Here is a 20,592-nt window from a genome sequence, read left to right as displayed (position 1 = left end):
CTTAGACCCTTCAAGAGCTATGGGACTCTTCAGGGAATCATGGAATCATGGCGACTGGAACGCCAGTGACGCCTGGTCTCTGACCAAAGCATTTAAGTTTGGAGAGAGGAAGAAGAGGAGGAGGAGGAGGAGGAGGAGGAGGAGGAGGAGGAGGAGGAGGAGGAGGAGTGCTCTCCAACACACAAGTCGTCACATGCAGGAGGATGCATAATGTTGAAAGAACCAAAGCAAAGAACCACACTGTCCATTCAGAGAGATGGTGCTGAGGTCACAGGGTAAAACTGAAGAGAAACAAGGAATAAAATAACATTTTACTGTTCAATTCAAGCACTGTTACTAAAACATAAGGACATAAATGCAATTTAAAAAATGGACATAGAAAATACCATAGAAAATAGAAATAAAATAACGTCACTTGCCAACACATGTGCCATTGTGTTGGACACAGACAATTAAACTCATACTTGTCAGTGCAAAGTTTCCATTTCTTGACAATTTGAAGCAAATGTTTGCATTTGTGTTATAAAAGGCTCCCTGTTGACGCTGGGAATGTCTGGAATGTTGATCCGAACATTCAAGGCTGACAAAAATGTCATGTTTGACAGCTCCTGTTGCTACAGACAAAATCCTGTGAGAAGAGAACGCATCGTCTTTAAATAGAGCAATGTTTAGCATTTCCATCCCTTTCAAAAATAAAAGAAATGAATACCTGAGCAGTTCACATCAGCCAGGTCACCGAAACATTGCGCCACCCATTCCACAATAACCTCTTTGACTTGGTCAGTCCATGGATCTATCATCTAGTCTGGAGGAACTTGGTAGACAAAGACAGGACAGACATGTCTCTACTGATGTTCCAACCACCACTGCCAATGCTTCTGGCCCGTTTGTCTGCAGGCTTGATCCGGCTGCGCTCCAGTCCGCCACCTCACCTCCAGGGTGTTGAATACGTACTCAACATCACGGCAGTAGATGACAATGCCTCCGGTGGACCTCAGGCCCTGTCCTCCACAGCGCAGGTCATAGTGGGAGTGGACGATGTCAACAATAACAAGCCTGTCTTTGAGAAGGTAAGACGACTAAAGGTCCAAATCATTAGACCTTGCTCATTACACCATGTAACTCTCCCCCATTGCTTCTCACCTGTCTGCTTCCTCTATTTATTAGTCCCCTCTGGAGAAGCCATTAGCCATTTTGAGCCTCTCCCTCATGTCCCTTCTACTGTACATGATCTCACTCTTTTAATTAAAGCTTCAAGGGATCTTTTAGCACTTGAAGCTCCACGTCCCCACCTATTTTGTTGTTCTTAATTTGTCTGTCAATTGTCTGGTGTCAGTTGTGAGTTGATAGTTCAAGCCCCTTGAGCTACAACATCTTTAGCAAATATCGTCCCTTTCTGGGTGGACATCTCACCCTATGGGGAAGTGAGTGACAAGTGTTTGTCTTTTGGTTGCACCTTACCAGAGACATCAATGCAAAAAGAGAGCGGAGGGGACAGAGGGACTCCTTGTCCTCAGGATTCTTCAGCTCTGTCTCAACTAATCCCCCCCTCCCCATAAAGATACTGATCTTTGTGATACAGTCAGTCTAACAGGAAATAGAAAGACACAGAAGAAATCCATGTTCGTATAACTGACCTAATTAATCAATCCTCAGTGATGGCGTCTTCATGTTAGTCTATACCTCTGAGACAGCGATCATCAGCAAATCACTAATGTGCTTAATGATTCTCTGGGTTGTCTCAAACGATCGGAACAACCTTGTTGACATGTATCGGTTGGAAGTCAGAATCCTCAGCGCCGCCCTCATGACCCAGTCCCAAAGGTTCACGCACAACCGTCTTTAGATTTGTGGTAAATAGAACACCCAGATTTAGTCCAAGTGAACTCAGTGAATTCCACCGCATCAAATGCTGTTTCCTCCCGTTTCGTCCGTGCGAGACGGAGCAGCCTTCAAACTGGCTCCAATATCAATCTGTTGTCTCGACATAAAACGGTGAAACTGCCGCGCAGCGAGGCATGAAATTCCCGGGATAGAGTGATTATGGTTGAATTGTAGGTCATACACGACCATTTCCACCTGCATATAAAAGTTTACGCGCACCAGTTAAAATGCCAGATTTGGGAGATCTAAAGCAGCGATAAGATCAATCATTCCAGATCCATTTCCACCGCTAACGTCACCTGTAACATGAACAAAAATCCGTGTGCATGAATACACACATCCTAAAACTCTTACTTTTTTGAGGCACCTTATGATGTTGCACTTCTCAGTCTCTCTGGGTCGGAGTCGATTAACATGGAACATCTCGACCCGTATTTGGCCACTTGTTTGGAAAAGGGCTTCAAATGTATCCGATTATTCCTCAGATCACCCACAGATGTTGGGGTGATCCAGAAAATAATGCGTAATGCTGCCGCTCCTTTGCTCCCTTGTTTTTTTTTGGATCAACATGCATTTTGAGACTGTGGTTAAAAAGTGTAACTTTGGCTTTATCAGGCCATAAAACATGTCCAACACACCTTTAGGTAAATACAGCCAGGTATGTGATCTTTGTGCCCCTGAGGGTTCCTTTCAACAATCACATCTTTGTGTACTTTGGAAGCTTTCTGCAGATCGTAGCTTTTGCTGCTAATTACAATTAAGAAAAGGTCAGAAGAATCCCAGCAGAAGAGCTGAACTTTAGTTGGAATCAATTAGAGTCACAGTAAGTGACGGCAGGTGTGGACTGACTCACATTTAAGACAATCTGAAGGTGGTGGGGTGATTCTGAACATATAGATGTGCGTTCTAATGTAAACAGGCTATTGTAGCTAATTTTAGCGAGCCATTTAGTGTCTCTCTCAGGGTCATGGGGAGGGTGCTGGACCCAATCCCAGCGGTACACAGGTGGAGGCAGGGTCCGCCCCTGGATGAGACAGTAGCTACGTGAGCCTTTTGGAGTTTTGTGCCTTGCTCAAGGGTACCTCGGCAGTGAGTTGTTCTGGCACCTTCCGAGCTTGAACCGAGAACCCTCCTCTTTTCAGTCCAGTCCCCTGCAGCCTGAGCTGCCACCACCCTGATTTGATTTTATTTTCTCCCAACAAAGATTTGTTACTGTGTTTGTTCACGTTTTAAGTCAAAGTAAAGGTTGAAAAAGTTCTGGAATTATTCATCCGGGTCTCACCTTTTTACAGAAACCTGCCATCATAATGTATAGATCCTTTATACCCACTGTAGCAGACTGGGATTGTTAAATCTAAATCTTTTTTTTTTTAAACCCAACAGTCATGAACATAAGAAGTTTCTGGAAGAGAACACTTTTCAAATAACTTTAAAAAGTTTCCTTTCTAATAAACTTGAGCCAGCTGAAGTGATCTGAAGCTTTTCCACCGGCTATTTTAACATGTGATCTAAGCAACAGCAGCTAAACTGACCACAGGGGGAGACTGTGTGTGTTCTGTCTTCTGCCTCTAACTTTGTGGAAGCTGCAAAGCCAACTGGGAGCGATGGGTGACAACATGCTCGTAGCCTTCAGACAACAGCGGTGGGCGGGAGAAGGTGGTAATTGCACACGTGTCCACCAGCAGTCAGACGGCAAAACACCCCAAGTTCTTTTTAAAACCCAAGTTTAGTGTTTGGCAACTCAGAGACGGACGTGTTTTGTTGTTTGAGAGAGCTTTCAAATAAATATCAAGAGTCATTTTAGGATATCCAAAAATCATTACCCTGCAATTACTTAAAATGCCCTCCACACCAACCAAAGGGATCTTTCAATAAACAGGTGAAACACACAGGAAGTTCAGTGATTCACAGGTGACATCACAGTGAAGCCCCCATGGCGACAGTAGTCAGGTCTTTTTTGTACTTTGAAGCAGAATTTTCTTTTATGAAGTTATCAGGAAACATCCACACAAATGAAACGGAATCCACTCTGAAAGTTGTTCAACCATGATGGAGATACAGGTGCTTTGCAATTTAATTCTTACTGGAATTAAGTAAGAAAAGTAAAACAACTATATCATTTTTATTCAGTTTTGGCCCTTTTGCCTCACAGGTTTGCTGCCCAACCTGATTATGAGCAATTATACACAGTAAACAATGTTTTGCACATTTAATCCCCAAATCCTGCCTTATCTCGTAAAAGATTTTGCCCCCTTCATATAGGTGAGCGGTCGTCACATGTGGTACCGCCATTAAATGCCACCATCCTGTTTTTGGCTTCCCACCAATTACCATGTTCTTTGTTGTTGTCCTTGTCCCTATTTTGGAAGGTGCTCCTGTCATTTTAATTATAATTTTGAAGGGACACAATAATGAATGTCTTTCTGCTGTGTTTGTTTAAATTGAATGTCAAGAAGGATTAGGGGATTATCACAAGACTTTTCTGGAACAGGGGTCTATTTACATGACAATAATCTTTTGTTGGTCAGTGTCAGCAGTACCGAGAGAGCACGTCGGTCCTGGAGAACCAGCCAGCAGGAACGTTTGTGCTGCAGGTCCACGCCGTCGATGCTGACGAGGGCTCCAATGGAAGGGTCACCTATGGCTTCATGCACAAGGACTCCACCGTGCCTGCGTTCAGCATCCACCCAGACACCGGTGCTGCTCCACACCCCCCAAACACCACACGAGTAGACGACAAAGCGCACGCAAACATTTGCGTTGGATATTTATCGTTAGCTCGCCCTAAAACATCAAAGCAGCAACGAGAAACCAGCGCGTTCCTCGGAATCTTCAGACAGCATTGTTAGAAAGGAATATTAACTGAAAACAAAGTTACACATTTATGAAGGTTGTGAACTTTTTTCTTTATAAATTCAGCCAGCAGCACAACCCGGCCCATAGATACGCAGTTCTCATCTTTCCGGCTCTATAGGCCACCACCACGGCTCATATTCAGACTGCGAAAGCAACCAAAGACTTTTTTTTTAAGACAAAGTCGTGGAATGTTAAGCACTGGACGGGTCAATCACCTGACCTGAGTCTGGCGGAGCTGAAAAACTGAATGGAAAATGTCCCAAGAACAAGCAGGAAGTGGAGATAGTTGGAGGAGAGGCCTGGCAGAGCATCAGCAGGGATGGAACCCAGCATCTGCTCGTGCTGCGAAGAGAGCTGCAACCAATTTTTAGGAAGTGAAAGTTGTTTGTTTTGTCTCGTTACTTTTGGTCCCTCAACAAGTGGGAGGAACATATAGAAACTGCTGTCGTTGCTACACCTGGTTTGGATGTAAATACCCTCAACATAAAGCAGGAAGTGTGCAGTTAAAACACACGTTTGAGATGAGAATTGTGTCGTCGTCGGCACAATTCAATTCTATTTTATTTTCTCTTTACATTATTGGGTCGACACGCCTCCTTTTATTCTAAATTTTAAAATTCTGACCATAATTGCGTTTAGATTTAAAACAATGTTGCCTGTTTAACGTGGGTAACAGTCAGGACTCTAAGCGGTGATTTATTCCTGCTGCAGGCAGGATGAGACAACGATGAGAGCTCTTTGCTTTAAACGATCCGTCTCATCAACCTTGTTATCTTTCTGGCTCCAGGAACAATTGTGACAGCCAGGAAATTTGACAGAGAACGCCAGCGGGAGTACGCGGTGACGCTAACGGCCACAGACCAGGCAGCAGACCCGCTCATCGGCATCTGTCAGCTCACCATTCACATTCTGGACCAGAATGACAACAATCCCAAATTCGAGAACATCCGATATGAGTGTAAGAAGAAGGTTCACGTGCCCACACATGCATGCTCCTCCAGTGTGTAGTTGTAACCCGTCGACAGCAGCGCTTCATACATCTCATCTTCACAGCGGCTCGTTAGCATACAAACCGCCGCCCGACGTGCCTCCATCTTTATGGCGGTTTGCATAATTAGTGGTTAAATTAATCCCTCGTTGCTGAGTACAACCAACATCAGGAGTTTGATGATGGCTTTGACTGGAATGAGAGACAGGAAGCATCCTGTTCCCTCCTGTGAAGGTGGGACAAGACATCGCTCTTTATTTGGGTGGTATATTTACATATTTGTACGTTGACGATTTTACCAACCGATGCGAATGTTTGTCCTTTATGCTACGCAATGAAAGTCGATCCTGTTTCAGGTTTCTGGTTCTCCTCTTCCTCTCTGTCTTCCTCGTCTTCACCTGTCCCTCCCTGTCCCACTCCTCTTCTTTATTCAAGCGAGTCTGCTCCTGTCATTTGTTGTCCTCCATGTTTACCTCAGACGATGTTTTCCTCTGCTGTTTTAGTGTTATTGCTTCCTCTTTCTCTTTCTGCTTCCCTCTTTGGTTTATTGGTTCTATTTACATTTAAATATCTACTTAAATGTTCCCCACATTCTGTCATTTTCCCACTTTTGCTAAAATCTAAAGGCTTTATTACATTGTGGCCTAACGGTGATGGAAAAATAGCACCGTTATCAATCAGATAGTTCCCCACGAACCTCTGAGGGCATGATTCAAGCTTCTTTTTACATGACCATCAGCCCTTCTGTTGATCCTCACTGGCATTTTCCCCCTGCTCTGTCTTCAGTTGCTGTTTTAAGCAGAGTGACGCAGTTTTTTATCTCTGACAGTCTTGACAGCAGCGATAACGTTGTGACTTGTACAGTCCTCAGTCCTGCACATTTCTCACATCCCTACAGCCTTGAAAATACACCGCACTCCTTTTTCTTCTGTCTCAGACTTTCTTCGCGAGGACACAATGATTGGGACCAGTTTCTTGCGGGTGGCAGCTCATGACGATGACTTTGGCACCAACGCGGCCATCACGTACTCGATGTCCGGCGAACAGCCCGAGTATCTTCGGGTCAACCCGCTGACAGGCTGGGTGTACGTCAACCAGCCCATTTCTCAGGTAGAAGACATTTTACAGAGTATTTTTATTGTTTTAACCAAACCCTCATCATACACAGAACCCCAAAAAATCGGGAATTACTCATAAAGAATCTCACCTATGAAGAACAAGCACATTTTCTTTCATTTAAAAGAATTAGAATACAGTCAGAATGGAGGAATCTTTTATTTATACATTTATAAATTTATACAATTTTTAACGGTGGCGCTTTATCAGTTTATCAAGTGAATGACCTGTGATACATATGATAGTCAAGTCAAGAGCCTTACAGCTGCTTTATTCATTTTATAGGGTGTCTGTTTATTTAACAAGTGAATGCAATGCGCCACCTTAGTTTTTACTCTGTTCTAGTAAGAGGTTTGAATTGTTTGTAACTTTTTATGTTATTGTAGGTGAAGTGTCGGCTCTGCTCCACAGAGCTCTCTTACATCAATAAGAGCACTTCATCAAAGCTGAGGCATTATAGAGCTCGGCATGGCAATGAAGAATTGGCAGATACTCGTGACAGAACCAGAAAACATATCCACATCTGCATCAACTTGCACTTAAAACTCTCTGCTCACCATCGTCATCTGCACCGTGTGAAAGAGTATTTTCTAAGGCTGGGGAGCTGGTGTCTAAGAGGAGAAATCGCCTCCAAAAACTTTTGTTCCTCATAAACTAATCACTTTTTTGTCTTATTTCATATGATTTAACAGTTAAGTTAACAAAGAATGTGTGTACATAAGTAAAAAATTGTAACTCTGAATTGTAACTCAAATTTGCTATATTTTAAATACCAACTCAGTTTAGCAAACAAGGAATTCCTTTACCTGCAATCATTTTATAACTACTGCAGGGGTCACTATCAGGTGACCAACACAGTGTCAATACAGTGCCAACACAGTTTGTGTAGTGTGTCAATACACTCCTTGAGGTATCATCGTCCCATCACTACTCCTAACATTCTTTGGTGAGAAATTCTGCTTTTATTACACCAGGCGCCTTAAAAGCGGGTTGAAACCTGAGTTACATTCGTGATGTTCTGGAAATACTTCCCCCTTTCTCAGCACAACCAGAGAACCTTGTAATTAGGACCCAGTCAGGCGCACCTTTGCATAAACGCCTGTGGTTTTCTGTGTCCAACAGAGGACCTACATCACCAGAGAAATTGTGGCCACAGACGGCGGCAACAGGAGCAGCTCAGTGGAACTTTCTGTCACCATCACCAACGTGAAGAACCAGCCTCCGCAGTGGGACAAGGAGAGCTACACCGTGGTCATACCGGAAAACACCGTCCGAGACACTCCTGTTGTGGTACATAAAAAAGAATCCGATTTGAACATCCCACTGAACATTATCACGTACAAGCTAACCCACAGAGTTGTTACCACTCTTCAGGTTAAAGGAATTTGGTGCTAATAGGATTCGTTTTGGAGCAAATAAGGAATATTGCTACCTTATTAGTTCTTTAATGGATTCAGCTTCTCATAAACTGATCCAAATATAGTTTATTAATGCTAAGTGTGTACTACCAAAACATTAATCCCCCCCATAAAAGGGAGACAGAGAGAGAAAATGGTTCTTTCAGTCAAAAAATGTCATTTCTGTGTGGTTTCGACAACACTTGCAACTGGATGTTTTTAACAAGAATTTTCATATTCTGCACGCTTGGCGGGGCCTCCCATAATTGCAGGTGCAGAGCTTCCAGCTAGGTCACACATTCATGTAGTGGATCATGTGGATGACATTTTTCCTTTAATTGAGGGTAGCAGCTTTGAGCAGCTTCTCCTTAATTAGTTGAGACAGCCCCGACCGTAAAAAAATTGTTTGTTCCCATAATTTTGTGCTATTTAAGTTTGACTGCATGAATAAGTGTCCATTTGGGTGGCAGATAGTTTTCATTTCATCTATTTTTCATCTCTCATTTCTTGCAGTTCTGCTATAAATGAGAAGATGATTACTTTCCTGGAATTATTGCTGCCGGGTTTTCTTTTTTCTGACTTGAAAATGTGTTTCCGTGCCTTTTTTTTCCCTATTTGGAATATCTTTTTGAGTGAAATAAAGTGTTCTCGAGTGTGAACTCTGAGAAACACAGCGAGGGGCATGATGGACACGGTCTGAAGTGACACGGGTGTGAAATGATGTGTCGCAGCACGACACTGGGGTGGAAGCCATCTTTTTTGCTATGTTTCCTTCAGGGAATGAAGCGACTCTAAAAACGAATGTAATGTATATACAGTATGTGTTTGATCATATTTACATCATTGGCTATGAAAATCAGTAAAGATGGAACTGAAGATACAGAAACTGATGTCATAATTTTTAGAAGCATGATGAGAAACTGGAGCTCATACAGCAAAGAGCAGGATTTAGAGACGCTGTCAGCCTCATTCTCATCCTCTCTTGACGCTTGTGACAATCCCCCCAATATTGAGTCCAAAAGTTTGAGTCTGTAACAAACAAATGTAAAAAAAATGGACAAAATTTGTCATTAAATTGAAGCATAAAATCTAAAACCAAAGAAGGCCCTAAAAATGAAGTAAAATCACAAAGAAAGGATAAAAAGACTGGCAATTTTAGCGAACCTAAGGAAATTACAATCCATTTGGACTTATTCCATCAGAACCTAAACCAAGAATTTGAAGACTTTCTTTGAAAGAACCTCATTTATTGTCAAATGATTTAGTTCCATGACATGTGACATGTGTCTATATGCAGGAACAACATCCAATAATCCAAAGTAATGCACTGTATCGCGTGTTTACTGGACCGGTCTTTATTTCACAGACCATCAAAGCGACCTCTCCTCTTGGGGACCCAAGAGTAACCTACAACCTGGCCGATGGAATGGTCCCTGAGACTAACATGCCAGTCCGCTTCTACCTGACCCCCAACCGTGAGGACGGCTCAGCCTCCATCCTGGTAGCAGAGCCCCTGGACTACGAGACCACCAGGAACTTCATGCTGAGGGTCCGAGCTCAGAATGTGGCTGCGGTGCCGTTGGCAGCCTTCACCACGGTGTACGTCAACGTCACAGGTGGGTATCTCACTGCGCTGGTTCGTTAGCCCCAACTAACGAGGTCAGACACGGAGCTGCCAATGGTGAAAGTTGCTGTCGCGTTAAAATCATTTGTTAGAAATACATTGAAAAACCACATTGACAAATATGCACGATTTATTGGTATTAGCAGGGACTGACTGTCTTTTTTAATTTTAAGTTTCAACCAATAAAATGTGGAGTACCTTACTGCCAGCCTTGTCTCAGCATCGTTGCTATGATACCGCCATTATTTTTAAGCTTTTTTAAAATTAAATTCCACGACGGTTGACTGTTTAAGTCCCAAAAAAGTGGAGAAGCGGGATCCTTTGGAAGGGAAGCACGAGTCAATCCCATTACTGTGCATTCTGACTGAAGCTACATTCTTCAGTTAGATTTATTCCAGTTTCCTAATTTCCTATTCCACTAATCCAAATCATTTCCAGACTTTACTTATAATCAGTTTAGGAGGGAACCATAAAGACCCTTACTGCCCCCCCCCAATGAAAACATTGACCCCCCCAAATCTGGATGAAAATGTCCGTTTTAATCTCTTTATCCAGTAACAAACACTGCTCACAAGCGGACTTTTCCCTTTGTAAAATCCACTTTGTGGTAGTTCAACTCCAGTCATCTTATTACTAACTAATTAACAAACTTAATAAACATAGTGGCCCTTGTCCTTTTGTAAAACTATCCACCCACACACAAAGATACATATTCTAATAAATATTGCATTGAATTGGAAAATTATTATTTCATCTAGAACCCCTCCCTTGTTTCCCTTCTACACGCTTCTCCTCCTCCTCCTCCTCCTCCTCCTCCTCCTCCTCCTCCTCCTCCTCATCCTCCTCCCTCCTTATCTGTCTCAATAAAAGGCTCTCTGACTTCTTCAGAGGCAGCGTGGCCAAGGCATGGAGCTCTGTAATGGATTTATGGCCTCATTTCTAATTTAGAGGAAAAGACATTTACTCAGAATAAAGAAACAAAAGAGTTTGAAGAATCATCTTGAAGTCGTGGCAGTCAAACGTTAGCCTGAAGTTAACCATATTCACATTTCCCCTGTAATTAGTACATATCCAACGACTTCCAGTCAATGTTTTACATCCACTCGACGCAAAAACTGAAAGAGTTGTAGTTGAACGAGCAGTGATGGATGAAGTGGTGAGTGTCTGAAAGGACGGAGAAGACTTGATGCTAGCTGCCGCGTGTCTCACTGTCTCTCTCCGTCGTGTCCCTCCAGACGTCAACGACAACGTTCCATTTTTCACCTCTTCCATCTACGAGGCCTCAGTCACCGAGGGAGCCGAAGCGGGAACGCTGGTGTTCCAGGTTTCAGCCAATGACCTGGACTTGGGTCTCAACGGCAAGGTAAAAAAAAAACACTTTTATTTATTTAAACGTTCTGGATCGTCGCTCGGCGAGCTGCTGTTTTTCAATCGCTTGGATTTGTCATCGATCTGCACAGATCTCCTACTCGTTGCTGGAGGATCGCAGCGGGGACCACCAGTTCTTCCGTATTGATCCAGAGCTGGGATTCATCTACACGCAGACAGTGTTTGATCGTGAGACCAAAAGCTCGTACCTGCTGGAGGTTCAGTCAGTGGACGGTCAGGAGTCCGCACGGCCCGGCAAACATGGACAACCCAACTCTGGTAAGAGAAGCTGGTCAGACCGGAGCAGAGGTGAGCCCGCTTAAACAGTCGTTTAGCTTAAATCCAGAGACGATCTGACGCCTTTACTGAAGCTGTAGAAGGAGTTACGCTGCTCCTGAACCTGAGGGGAGGAGCAGACTCGGTGCTGCTCTGCGTGACCTCACAGTTGAACCCAGAGCGGTTGCGTTTAATGCTCCGCTGGTTTCAGGCTCCAGGATGAAACCGATACAAACTCCCACCACAAAATATTCAAAATATTCATCAAAAGCAGCGATGCTCCGTGTTTTCCCGCCGTCCCTTTTTCTCCACGCCGAAGCCCCCTTTTAGCCCCCCATTTATATGGGCTCTCTTCTTTTATTCCCTTTTACTAAATAAACGTAATAATGTTCCGTTTGCATGTTCCACCGACGGAGGGGCAGCGGATAATGAGCAGATGTTCCGACAGATGCGCGGACGAAGAGAGGTGTTAAAGAAACTGCAGTACAGACCCAGAATATATTTTTAATAAACATGTTCATATTTTATTAACGGGCGCTCTCTCTAGGTTTTTCTCACTCACTTTCAGGGTAATACAAACAGAAGTTAAATATTAATCAGAGCGGAGGCTGAGGGACGGCTCTGAAGCTGCGGGAGTGATTTTTTTTTAACGTGGGCTGAATATTGGATGAGGTGGCATGAAGAAGAATCGGTGACGGGCAAATTAACAGACACTTAACGAGCGTGTGCGCACGCACGCGCGCACGAGCTGGCAACCACGGGCAGTCAGCGAGGGAACACCCGGCAGATTATTTCAGGGTATCAGAGTCAAGTCTGAATATAACACATCTCATCACAGGCTGAAGAGCTGCTGACCTCAAAACTCGCTGGTAACACACTTAAATGTGGAAAATGACAATCCCCAAGTTAAAATCCCATTGCCACAAATGTGCACGGCGGCCGTGCGCTGGTTCTCGTTAAAAAGAAGGCCGGATCCCAAATGGTCCTGTCGGTCCGTGAGGAAGTGGAGGATAGAAAACAGAGGAGCGGCCTGGAGGCCCAGAACAACAAATCCTGATTATAAGGAAACGCAGGCGTCCCAGTAACTCCACTGGTGTCTCCAGTCTTTTACACGGTTTTTATTATTTTGTTAAAGAGTGTTATCCCAGTAAAGGGAAATGATATAATAAATCCAGTAAATGTAGGAGTAATCCAGCAGCAAAAGCCGGCGGATTGTGTGTGGAAAGCAGGATGCAGCCGCTGATGGATGAATAAAGCTCATTTATTTCTCAGCGACACAATGGCGGCGCTCTAATGAGATCTCTCTCTGTCGATGACCTGGTGGATGGATGAAGGTGGGTCGCAGCCCTTCACCTCGACCCCCCCTTCATCCGCGGAAAATGGAATTTTAGCCTGTGGCGGCAGCAAAGATGCACAACGGATCAAATCAAGTTTGACTTTAAAATCTTAAAACGAATGCAGACGTCACGCTTCAGTTTAAAAGGTGATAAATCCCATAATTAACGGCGATTAACCAGGGTCAGAGATTTTACATATTTCCGTTTGATTTTTCAAGCTTCGTCTCTATTTGTTTTTTCATTTTTCTATTTTTTTTATTTGACTGTTTTTTCACCTGTGGTTTTTCCTCTACGGTCTTTACACACACTATTCAAGCGTCGCCCCCGAAGGAAATAAATGTCCCAGTAAGGTATGGAAACACTGGCTTTAACCCTACACATCCATACGTCCTCCAAAGAAGCGAGAGTGTTGCACATTGGAGGCTGCTGACTGCTGCAGAAAACCCCCAGAAACAGAACTTTTACTCCAAACAAGATCTCCTACTTGTGGAGACGGAGCCGGACGAGTGATGAAAGAGTCAAAACATGGTCGAACATGCACCATTAGCCGAAGAGCGGGGTGAGGAGGGTCTGCTCATCCACTGTTTTCATCCTCTGTGCCTTTATTTACCTTTCTCTTCTCTTCATATTCTATATACCATCCCCTCCGCAGGCTTAAATATTTCATCACATCTAGATCCGTGTATAGCAAGTTGTGCTTGTTTTGATACCAATATGAAAGGAGCTGAAGATTGTTGCTTTCTCAACTAGCAGACCTTCACTGATGACCCCAGGGTGCTTTGTTTTCCTCTTCAGTCTGCAATTGGAGGCTGAAGGAGAAAAAGAACCAGCCTGCTTTAATGATAAAACAGGCTGAAACTGTGAAGATGCACCACAGATAGGAGGGAAAAAAGATGGTTTTGTGTTTCTTTGAGCATGGCCGAGCTGGGGAAAGGTGATTAAATTGTTGCTATAGGGGCAGAGAAAAATGTTTGTTGTTGCGGATATCTGCTGTCTCTCTGTGCGTATTTCATTCTTTATCTTTTGTGTTTGTGTTACTTCAGACACGGCGTATGTCCGCGTTTTTATCAGCGACGTGAACGATAACAAGCCGGCATTCGCACAGGCGTCTTATGAGGTGGACGTGGACGAGGACGCCGATGTCGGATTTGCCATCCTCACCGTCAGCGCCAACGACGGGGATGAAGGTGGGTCACGTGGGAGACAATGTGGACGTGTGTGGATGTGAAGAGCTGACGCTGTCAATTCCAAATTCCACCAGTACGCTGCCGCAGCGTCTCTATTCTCTGTCGCCCTAAATACTCTTTTTACTCCTCTGCTTTGTTTGACCCTCGTTTAAAAAGAAGACAGGCAGAAATGTGCGACCTCAAGCCAGCCTCTGCGCAGGCAGCCGATTATAATAACCTGTTGCAGAGGGGCAGAGAAAAAGCAGCCGCGTGTTTAGGTTGTGTATTTGTGCATCCCAACCTTCTACGAGTGGAATTTGCTGCTTTTTTCTCGAGGTTTACCGCAGCGCTTGTGGATCTGCTCTTTCATTTTGTCTACAAAAGACATGTTATTCGACATGACCACCATTTCATTTTTTTTAAAAAGGATCCCTCAACGTCAAACGCACGGATTTGTAGTCATTCAAGTCTTACTGGCGGGGGCATAAAAAAACCTGCTCAACCCGCCAAAGTTCATCCCCCACAATGCAACACTTCCAAAAAGTTTTTCTATCCCCTACAATGTTGAGGCAAACGAGATGTCTATTAGTTCTGTTTCTGTTTTATTTTATTTTTTAAAATTCTGTTTAAATCTTGCTTTTAAATATTTGAACAGCGCTATGAGCTTTTATTTTGGCGGGGCACTCATTTAAAAATGATGGAAGGGGAAGGCCCAAGACCGACACATTGGCTGACTGAAAATAATGATTTGATGATGTTCAAAGAAGAAACCTTAAAAAATCTGAAAATCTGAAAGAAAAGCAACCACAGATCATCGCATTATATTATTTCGTATTCACAACAACGTTGACGCGCCGCTGTGATGTTAGCTACTCATGAGTGGGTGTGTGTTCCACCTTATTCCCTCCCCAGCACAGTCTGTGTTGCCACAGTCAGACCTCTATTATTCTATGTGGAGCTTCCCTTTGATATTAATCATTAATGACCCCCAGAGAGAAATGGAGAGGGAGGAAAAAAGATTAGAGCCTCTTTTTTTTCCATTTCCTTTTTCCATAGTAAAAGCTCTGGTGACGTCAGAGTTATGAACCATAGATAGTTTTTTTTTTTCGATGTTTTTTGTTTAAGACTGACAGACAAAAAAGAAATCATCAGAGAGGGGCTGAGGCAAATTAAAGTAAAACCACTCTGAGACCTTTTAGAAGTCCGCAATTCAAAAGTCTGGTGGGTGAAACAAAGTTGAACAGAAAAGTGTGAAAGGACGGAAAAACACGCTAAATAATGAACGTGCTGATCAGACTTTGACCTGCAAGTGTAGCAGCTAGAAAAGACAAGTGAAGTCCTTCAACCATTTGAACGGAAACGACACGACGGACACAAGCCAAGAGATACTGTGAAAGGCTTTAAAGAGGCTCAAACCAACCCAGCATCTTCTGCAGAAGTGTGTGGAGGGCTGCACCTGATCACGCTGATCGCCGCGTGCAGCCGCTAACAGCTGAGGATGTGGACCTGGGGGGGCTTTTTAGAGTCCATCTCTTTGATCGGTCCAAACGTCACATGTAAACCATGAAGTGAGAGCAGCGTTTCCACAAGTCTGTGGCCTTGGAAGATCAAGTCACTGAAGGATGAAGCACAAACACGGGCTGCATCCACCAGCAAGTGACGCGACGATAAGTCAACAGCAATCTTTTAGAGATCAACAGCGGCTTACAGACAGTGTCGCCTCATCGTGGCACTCAGCGCTGCGCAATAATGAACCGGTTACAGCTCACTTCAAGTCATTGTCGTAAAAAGAAAAAAAACAAGTGTTCATAAAGCACTAAAATGTGCTGCTGTTTCTCTGTTGTTCCTGCACGAGAACATCAACAGACATTCAGGGTGAAATCAGGAGAGAACATTGGTTTTAACTTCCTGACACCTTTTGGTCGTCTCTATTTTCATCCTTTATGCTACAGTAATGCTGTTTGCAATATGAGACCAACACACGGGTCAACATCATCCTCTCACACATGGTTGGAGAAGTTAGATAAGCGACTCTATCAACCTGAAGATCAGTTAGACCAAACTGAAACCACATCATAATGTGGAAAAAAACGTAAAGCAGGAAACAAATTGCCTGGTGAGAGAGATGTTGGTGTCACAGACATCAGGTAGCTGGCGTCCTCCTTCCTCACAGACTTTACAGCAGCTGTATAAAGGCCTCTGTTTATGGGTTCAGAGTGTTATTAAGCATCTGTTCACAGACACAAACAATGGTATTAATGTATATATATACCAGCAGGGGAGAGGGAATCGAAGAGCAGCTATGCTTGAGACTATTGTGAATGAATCATGTTTGGAGGGACTAGAACCTTAAAGGATAAGGACCCCTCATTCAGTCGTGGTCAAGCTCTAAAATTAAATAAAAATAGACTTACAGGCTAGGTGACCAGCAGGTCAACAACTCGCCCTAATGACGTTACTGCAAGTGCAATAAAGGAGATCAGGTTGATCCGAGCAGAATGATGATTTATCACATAGAAGAAGAGGGTTGAGTTATAACCCGGCCTCCCATGGATGCTGCCGCAGACCAGTCCGCTCTGAGAGCACCTCCTTATTATTCCGAACAAAATCAAAAGTTAAAGAGTCCAAGAAAGGACAGGAAGCGCAGGCCTCCGCGGAGACAGCTAGGACGGAGGGCTGTAGAGTGACAATGCTGAGCTGGAGGGAAAGACGGTGAGTGGACGTCTATATTGGGGGTCACGTTATGAAGAAAAGAAGAATCCTGCAGTCCTTGAGCCAGCGAAGGGTGCTAGTCCATAGCAGCCCACCCACACCATTCATGGAGGCTTCGAACCCTGAGAGTAGCAGGTATGAGGAGACCATTAAAACCTCCATACAAATGCTAATCTAATGCTGCCATGAGCTAATGGACTTGACCATTCAACTGGGTCAGCTCTGTGTTTTTAATCTACTATTTTTATCTGTGTGGTTGTTTCTTCTCCGGTGCACTTTTAAACATGACAGTTGTTGTTGTTGTTTTGCTTCTGAACAACGTCTGTTCCCAGAAACAGCTATAACAGGAACCCTTTTCATTACTATGACAACCAGCGGTGGAGGCTGTTATCGCTCTCTTGGCTCTGTTGTCTCATCTTATACAACGTAGCGATGACATTTACGTTTTCCATTTCAGGATTTTTTTTCCGGCTCCGCATTTTTAGGGTTGATTAGTGGAAGCATATATGTATCGAATACGGCGTCATTTTTATAAATGTAACTACCTGAAGCAACACAGGCTTCTTCCCTTGGTTGTGTGGTTTGCTGAACTGGCGCCAGATTAGCTGCAAACATATTTAGAATTTGCGATGGGAAAAGAGCAGAATTGAAGATGAGTTCTGGCAGCTTAACATTAGAAAAATCTGAAGAGACGCTGGAACAGACACAAAGGATTCTGCTCCAGATGGGATGTTGTTGATAAGTGTGACATGCATGATGGCTTTATCTGCATCATCTGTGTGTGCATGTGAGTGTGTGAGTGTGTGTGAGAGAGGGGGAATTGGAGAGTGACATACACACAGGAAGAGAGAGAGTTTAATTCATCACAGCTCCTACAGGGAAATAAAGACTTAAAATTGGTCCGATTGGGAAAACACATATTCTTTGTGTACTTTACTAGTTGTGCTACATTTTAAGCTGCTACTTTGGTCCTTTGGGGCTCAACATTTTTTCTAAATACTTAAAAGATTGAAGAAAACAGAGGAAGAGGCAGAGAGAGGAGTCGGGGACACAATTGCACAAATCCCCTAATGTCTCATTTAAAAATGCCAACAGCCAGACGCTACAAAATGATCTGGATTACTGCATACTCTTTTCTTCTTCCTTCACTTTCATCTTGCTAATAAGCCGTGGATCCCGTCTCGTCTTCAGAGCTCTCTTTTTCCCTTTTATATCATTATGAGGAGCGAGCCATAAAGTGTTGAGAGGGCAGACTTCAGCTCCAGTAATTGCCCTGATAGGGAAACGTTGTTGGTCAGAATTTTGGACTTTATTTACAAAAGGAAGCAAAAATAATCAGCTGTCCCTCAGCAATGTGAGGAATTGGTCAGTTTGTTTTATTTTAAAATGTGGAAGTGTCCATATTTTATTCATCTTCCCGTCCGTAACAGTTGCTTCCCACTTAAATATGTAAAAAGAAATCACTTTATATTTATATTATTTGAAAAATAATTGCTGCCACCAAGACGTGTTTATGGCTACAACTGCGAAATTCAATTAAAAAAAGAAGCAGCAGAAAATTGAATATTAATTCATAGGAGCTGATTTTGGAGGCGATCCTCTCTTCGCTATCTGCCAGCCGAAGCTCTCGGCCCGGTTTCAGCTCTGCTCCCACGTCCAAAACCCATGTGAAGTCATTTAAGCCTGAAAACAAAGCTTCGCTGGGGTGGACTGAAAAAGTGTGGAAATCCTGAGGGGTTGTTGTCTCAAACCCAGCTGGAGCGTTCCAGCCTAAATCCGGATCAGGTGACTGAGGCAGCTCAGCTTCCCCTAAAATGTCGAATATGAACTGATCAAATATGTAACGTTGTGCTAACCGTTCAGGGATCACATCGCGTGGGAGTCAAAAGTCAGCTGATTCGATAAACCTTGCGTAACTTCTCACGCGGTCCCGCAGCATCGATGGTTTTGCCCGTAGATCGCGAGCATGGGCCGATTTGTCATTGCTTTGAAACCGAGACGTTGTCCTTCCCCTGGACGCTTGGCAACTGGGGGGGCGGAGTGGGTGGGCTGGCCTCGGCCATGGCCTTCCGCCTGATAGTCGAAGGATAAGTCGAAAGGGCGGAATTCTTTTGATTGACAGCTATTTTGACATAAACAGGAGCTGAGTCCCATCTCAGATTTTACTAGTGAAGACGGAAAACCAATTTCTTATGTGCTTAATTTACTGGACTCGGAAATGCACAACTCCACAAGATCCAAAAAGGGGCCAGCCTCCCCTGTTTGAGACTACAGCCCCCACGAGGACACAACTCCCTTATTAACTGAGGGAGTGGAGTGACTTCAGGGAAAATCTTTATTTAAACTTCATTAAGTTTAATTACCCTATGAAAAACCATAGAAAATGAAAGCCCTCATGGTGTACAGGAAGAGGCAGAGCACTGAGGACCGTCCACCTCACCAGCGACCGCTGTCATTTTTAATAGACACTCATCTTGTTGTCAATCAGTTAAACGACTTCATTTAATAGTTTTAAGTCGTTCCAAAGACCGAAGCAGGTAAAATCTTCTCCCTTGTTGAGATCAAAAAGCTGCCAGAGTGCCACAAGGTGGTGTCTGCTATTATTTCATAGTGTTTCTCACCCCCGTCGGCAACCACAGAGACATCAACATTTCTCTTTTAAGAATGGTGGATCTGCTCATCCCGACGGTCAATAAAGCAAAGGAAACCATATTTGACCTTCCTGATGAGAGGACCATGAAACCAGCAACTACGTTGCAAATGAGCACACAACAAAAAAAAGCTCTTCTACCAGATGTGGCATGGTGGCATCATCCCCCTCCCTCCTCCAAAAATCCTATTTCATTTCAGAATATGAACTCTCCCTCTGTGTGGACACCTCAGTAACAAGTCAAATTGTTGACTATAAAGTTGAAATCCATTTCAACACACTGACTCACACACACACACTTTCTGGTGTAACGTTCCAGTCAAAAGGCAAAAAAGGTAGCGACGTTAGGTTTCAGTTTTCCAGGCAATAGTAAATGGAAAATGCACGTGAACAAAGTGCGTTTCGCCATTCTCTTTGAGTGTTTTGCATTGACCACAGCTCAGCACCAGATAGCAGTAACATACTTTTGATAATGAATGAAATCTATCAAGAGATTAGTGTTATACGTAACCCCTGCAACTCCCTGTCGGTAGGAAAGAGAACGCAGTGTTCCACATAAACGCCATCCACCATGTCCGACTCCAGCTTCCGTGCCTGCCAGGTTATCAACAGGAGGAACCCAGGTCGATCCCTCACTCTCATCCCCACTTTGGTTGCGTTCAGGCTCGAATTTGAAAGCCCTGATAGGCGCAGCCATATTCCTGCCTGCTACTATTAGCAATTAGCAACTGTCTAGCATTGAGCAACTATTTTGTCTGGCGTTGACTGAGCCTGGACTTACAGCACCTGCACAAGTGCCCAGTTTATGTCTTCCTCTCCCACTTCACCGTCACTGTTGCATTAAAATGTAACCGACAGCCCAACAGTTTTCTGAAAGTACAGTAAAGGAAAAACCAATAAACTCTTATTTATTCAAGGTAGTTTTCTCTGTCAACTGGACTGGGTTTCTTCTCTTGAAGAGAAGAAACCCAGTGGCATGGTGGCATCATCCCCCTCCTTCTCTTGAAGAGAAGAAACCCAGTCCAGTTGACAGAGAAAACTACCTTGGATACAATGACCTGGATGACTGAGAATTTACACAGACTCTTATTTATTATTTTCCTCTTAAATGGCCGTGATGCTCCTTCAATAGTAATAACAGGAGTGTCAAACTCTCCACATCTGTTACAAGAACACCTTTTAGTGTGGCTGGTTTTGGCCTTGTAAAGTGCATAATGG

The 20,592-nt window shown here is 43.7% G+C and overlaps 1 protein-coding gene across 1 annotated transcript in view; it reads left to right on the top strand.

Annotated features, from left to right (window-relative positions):
* Positions 1-20,592, top strand: part of LOC115251978 (neural-cadherin-like) — a 103,813-nt gene that overhangs the window by 77,682 nt on the left and 5,539 nt on the right. The window contains 9 exon segments of the mRNA XM_029846033.1: positions 898-1,070; positions 4,413-4,581; positions 5,528-5,698; positions 6,666-6,838; positions 7,967-8,134; positions 9,608-9,857; positions 11,101-11,228; positions 11,326-11,512; positions 13,890-14,033. Of these exon segments, the coding sequence (XP_029701893.1) occupies positions 898-1,070; positions 4,413-4,581; positions 5,528-5,698; positions 6,666-6,838; positions 7,967-8,134; positions 9,608-9,857; positions 11,101-11,228; positions 11,326-11,512; positions 13,890-14,033 (1,563 nt within the window).

Source organism: Takifugu rubripes, chromosome 13 (genome assembly GCF_901000725.2).
Source record: "Takifugu rubripes chromosome 13, fTakRub1.2, whole genome shotgun sequence".
NCBI lineage: Eukaryota > Metazoa > Chordata > Actinopteri > Tetraodontiformes > Tetraodontidae > Takifugu > Takifugu rubripes.
Note: the sequence above shows the minus strand (reverse complement) of the source record. Positions and strands in the feature narration are given on the sequence as shown.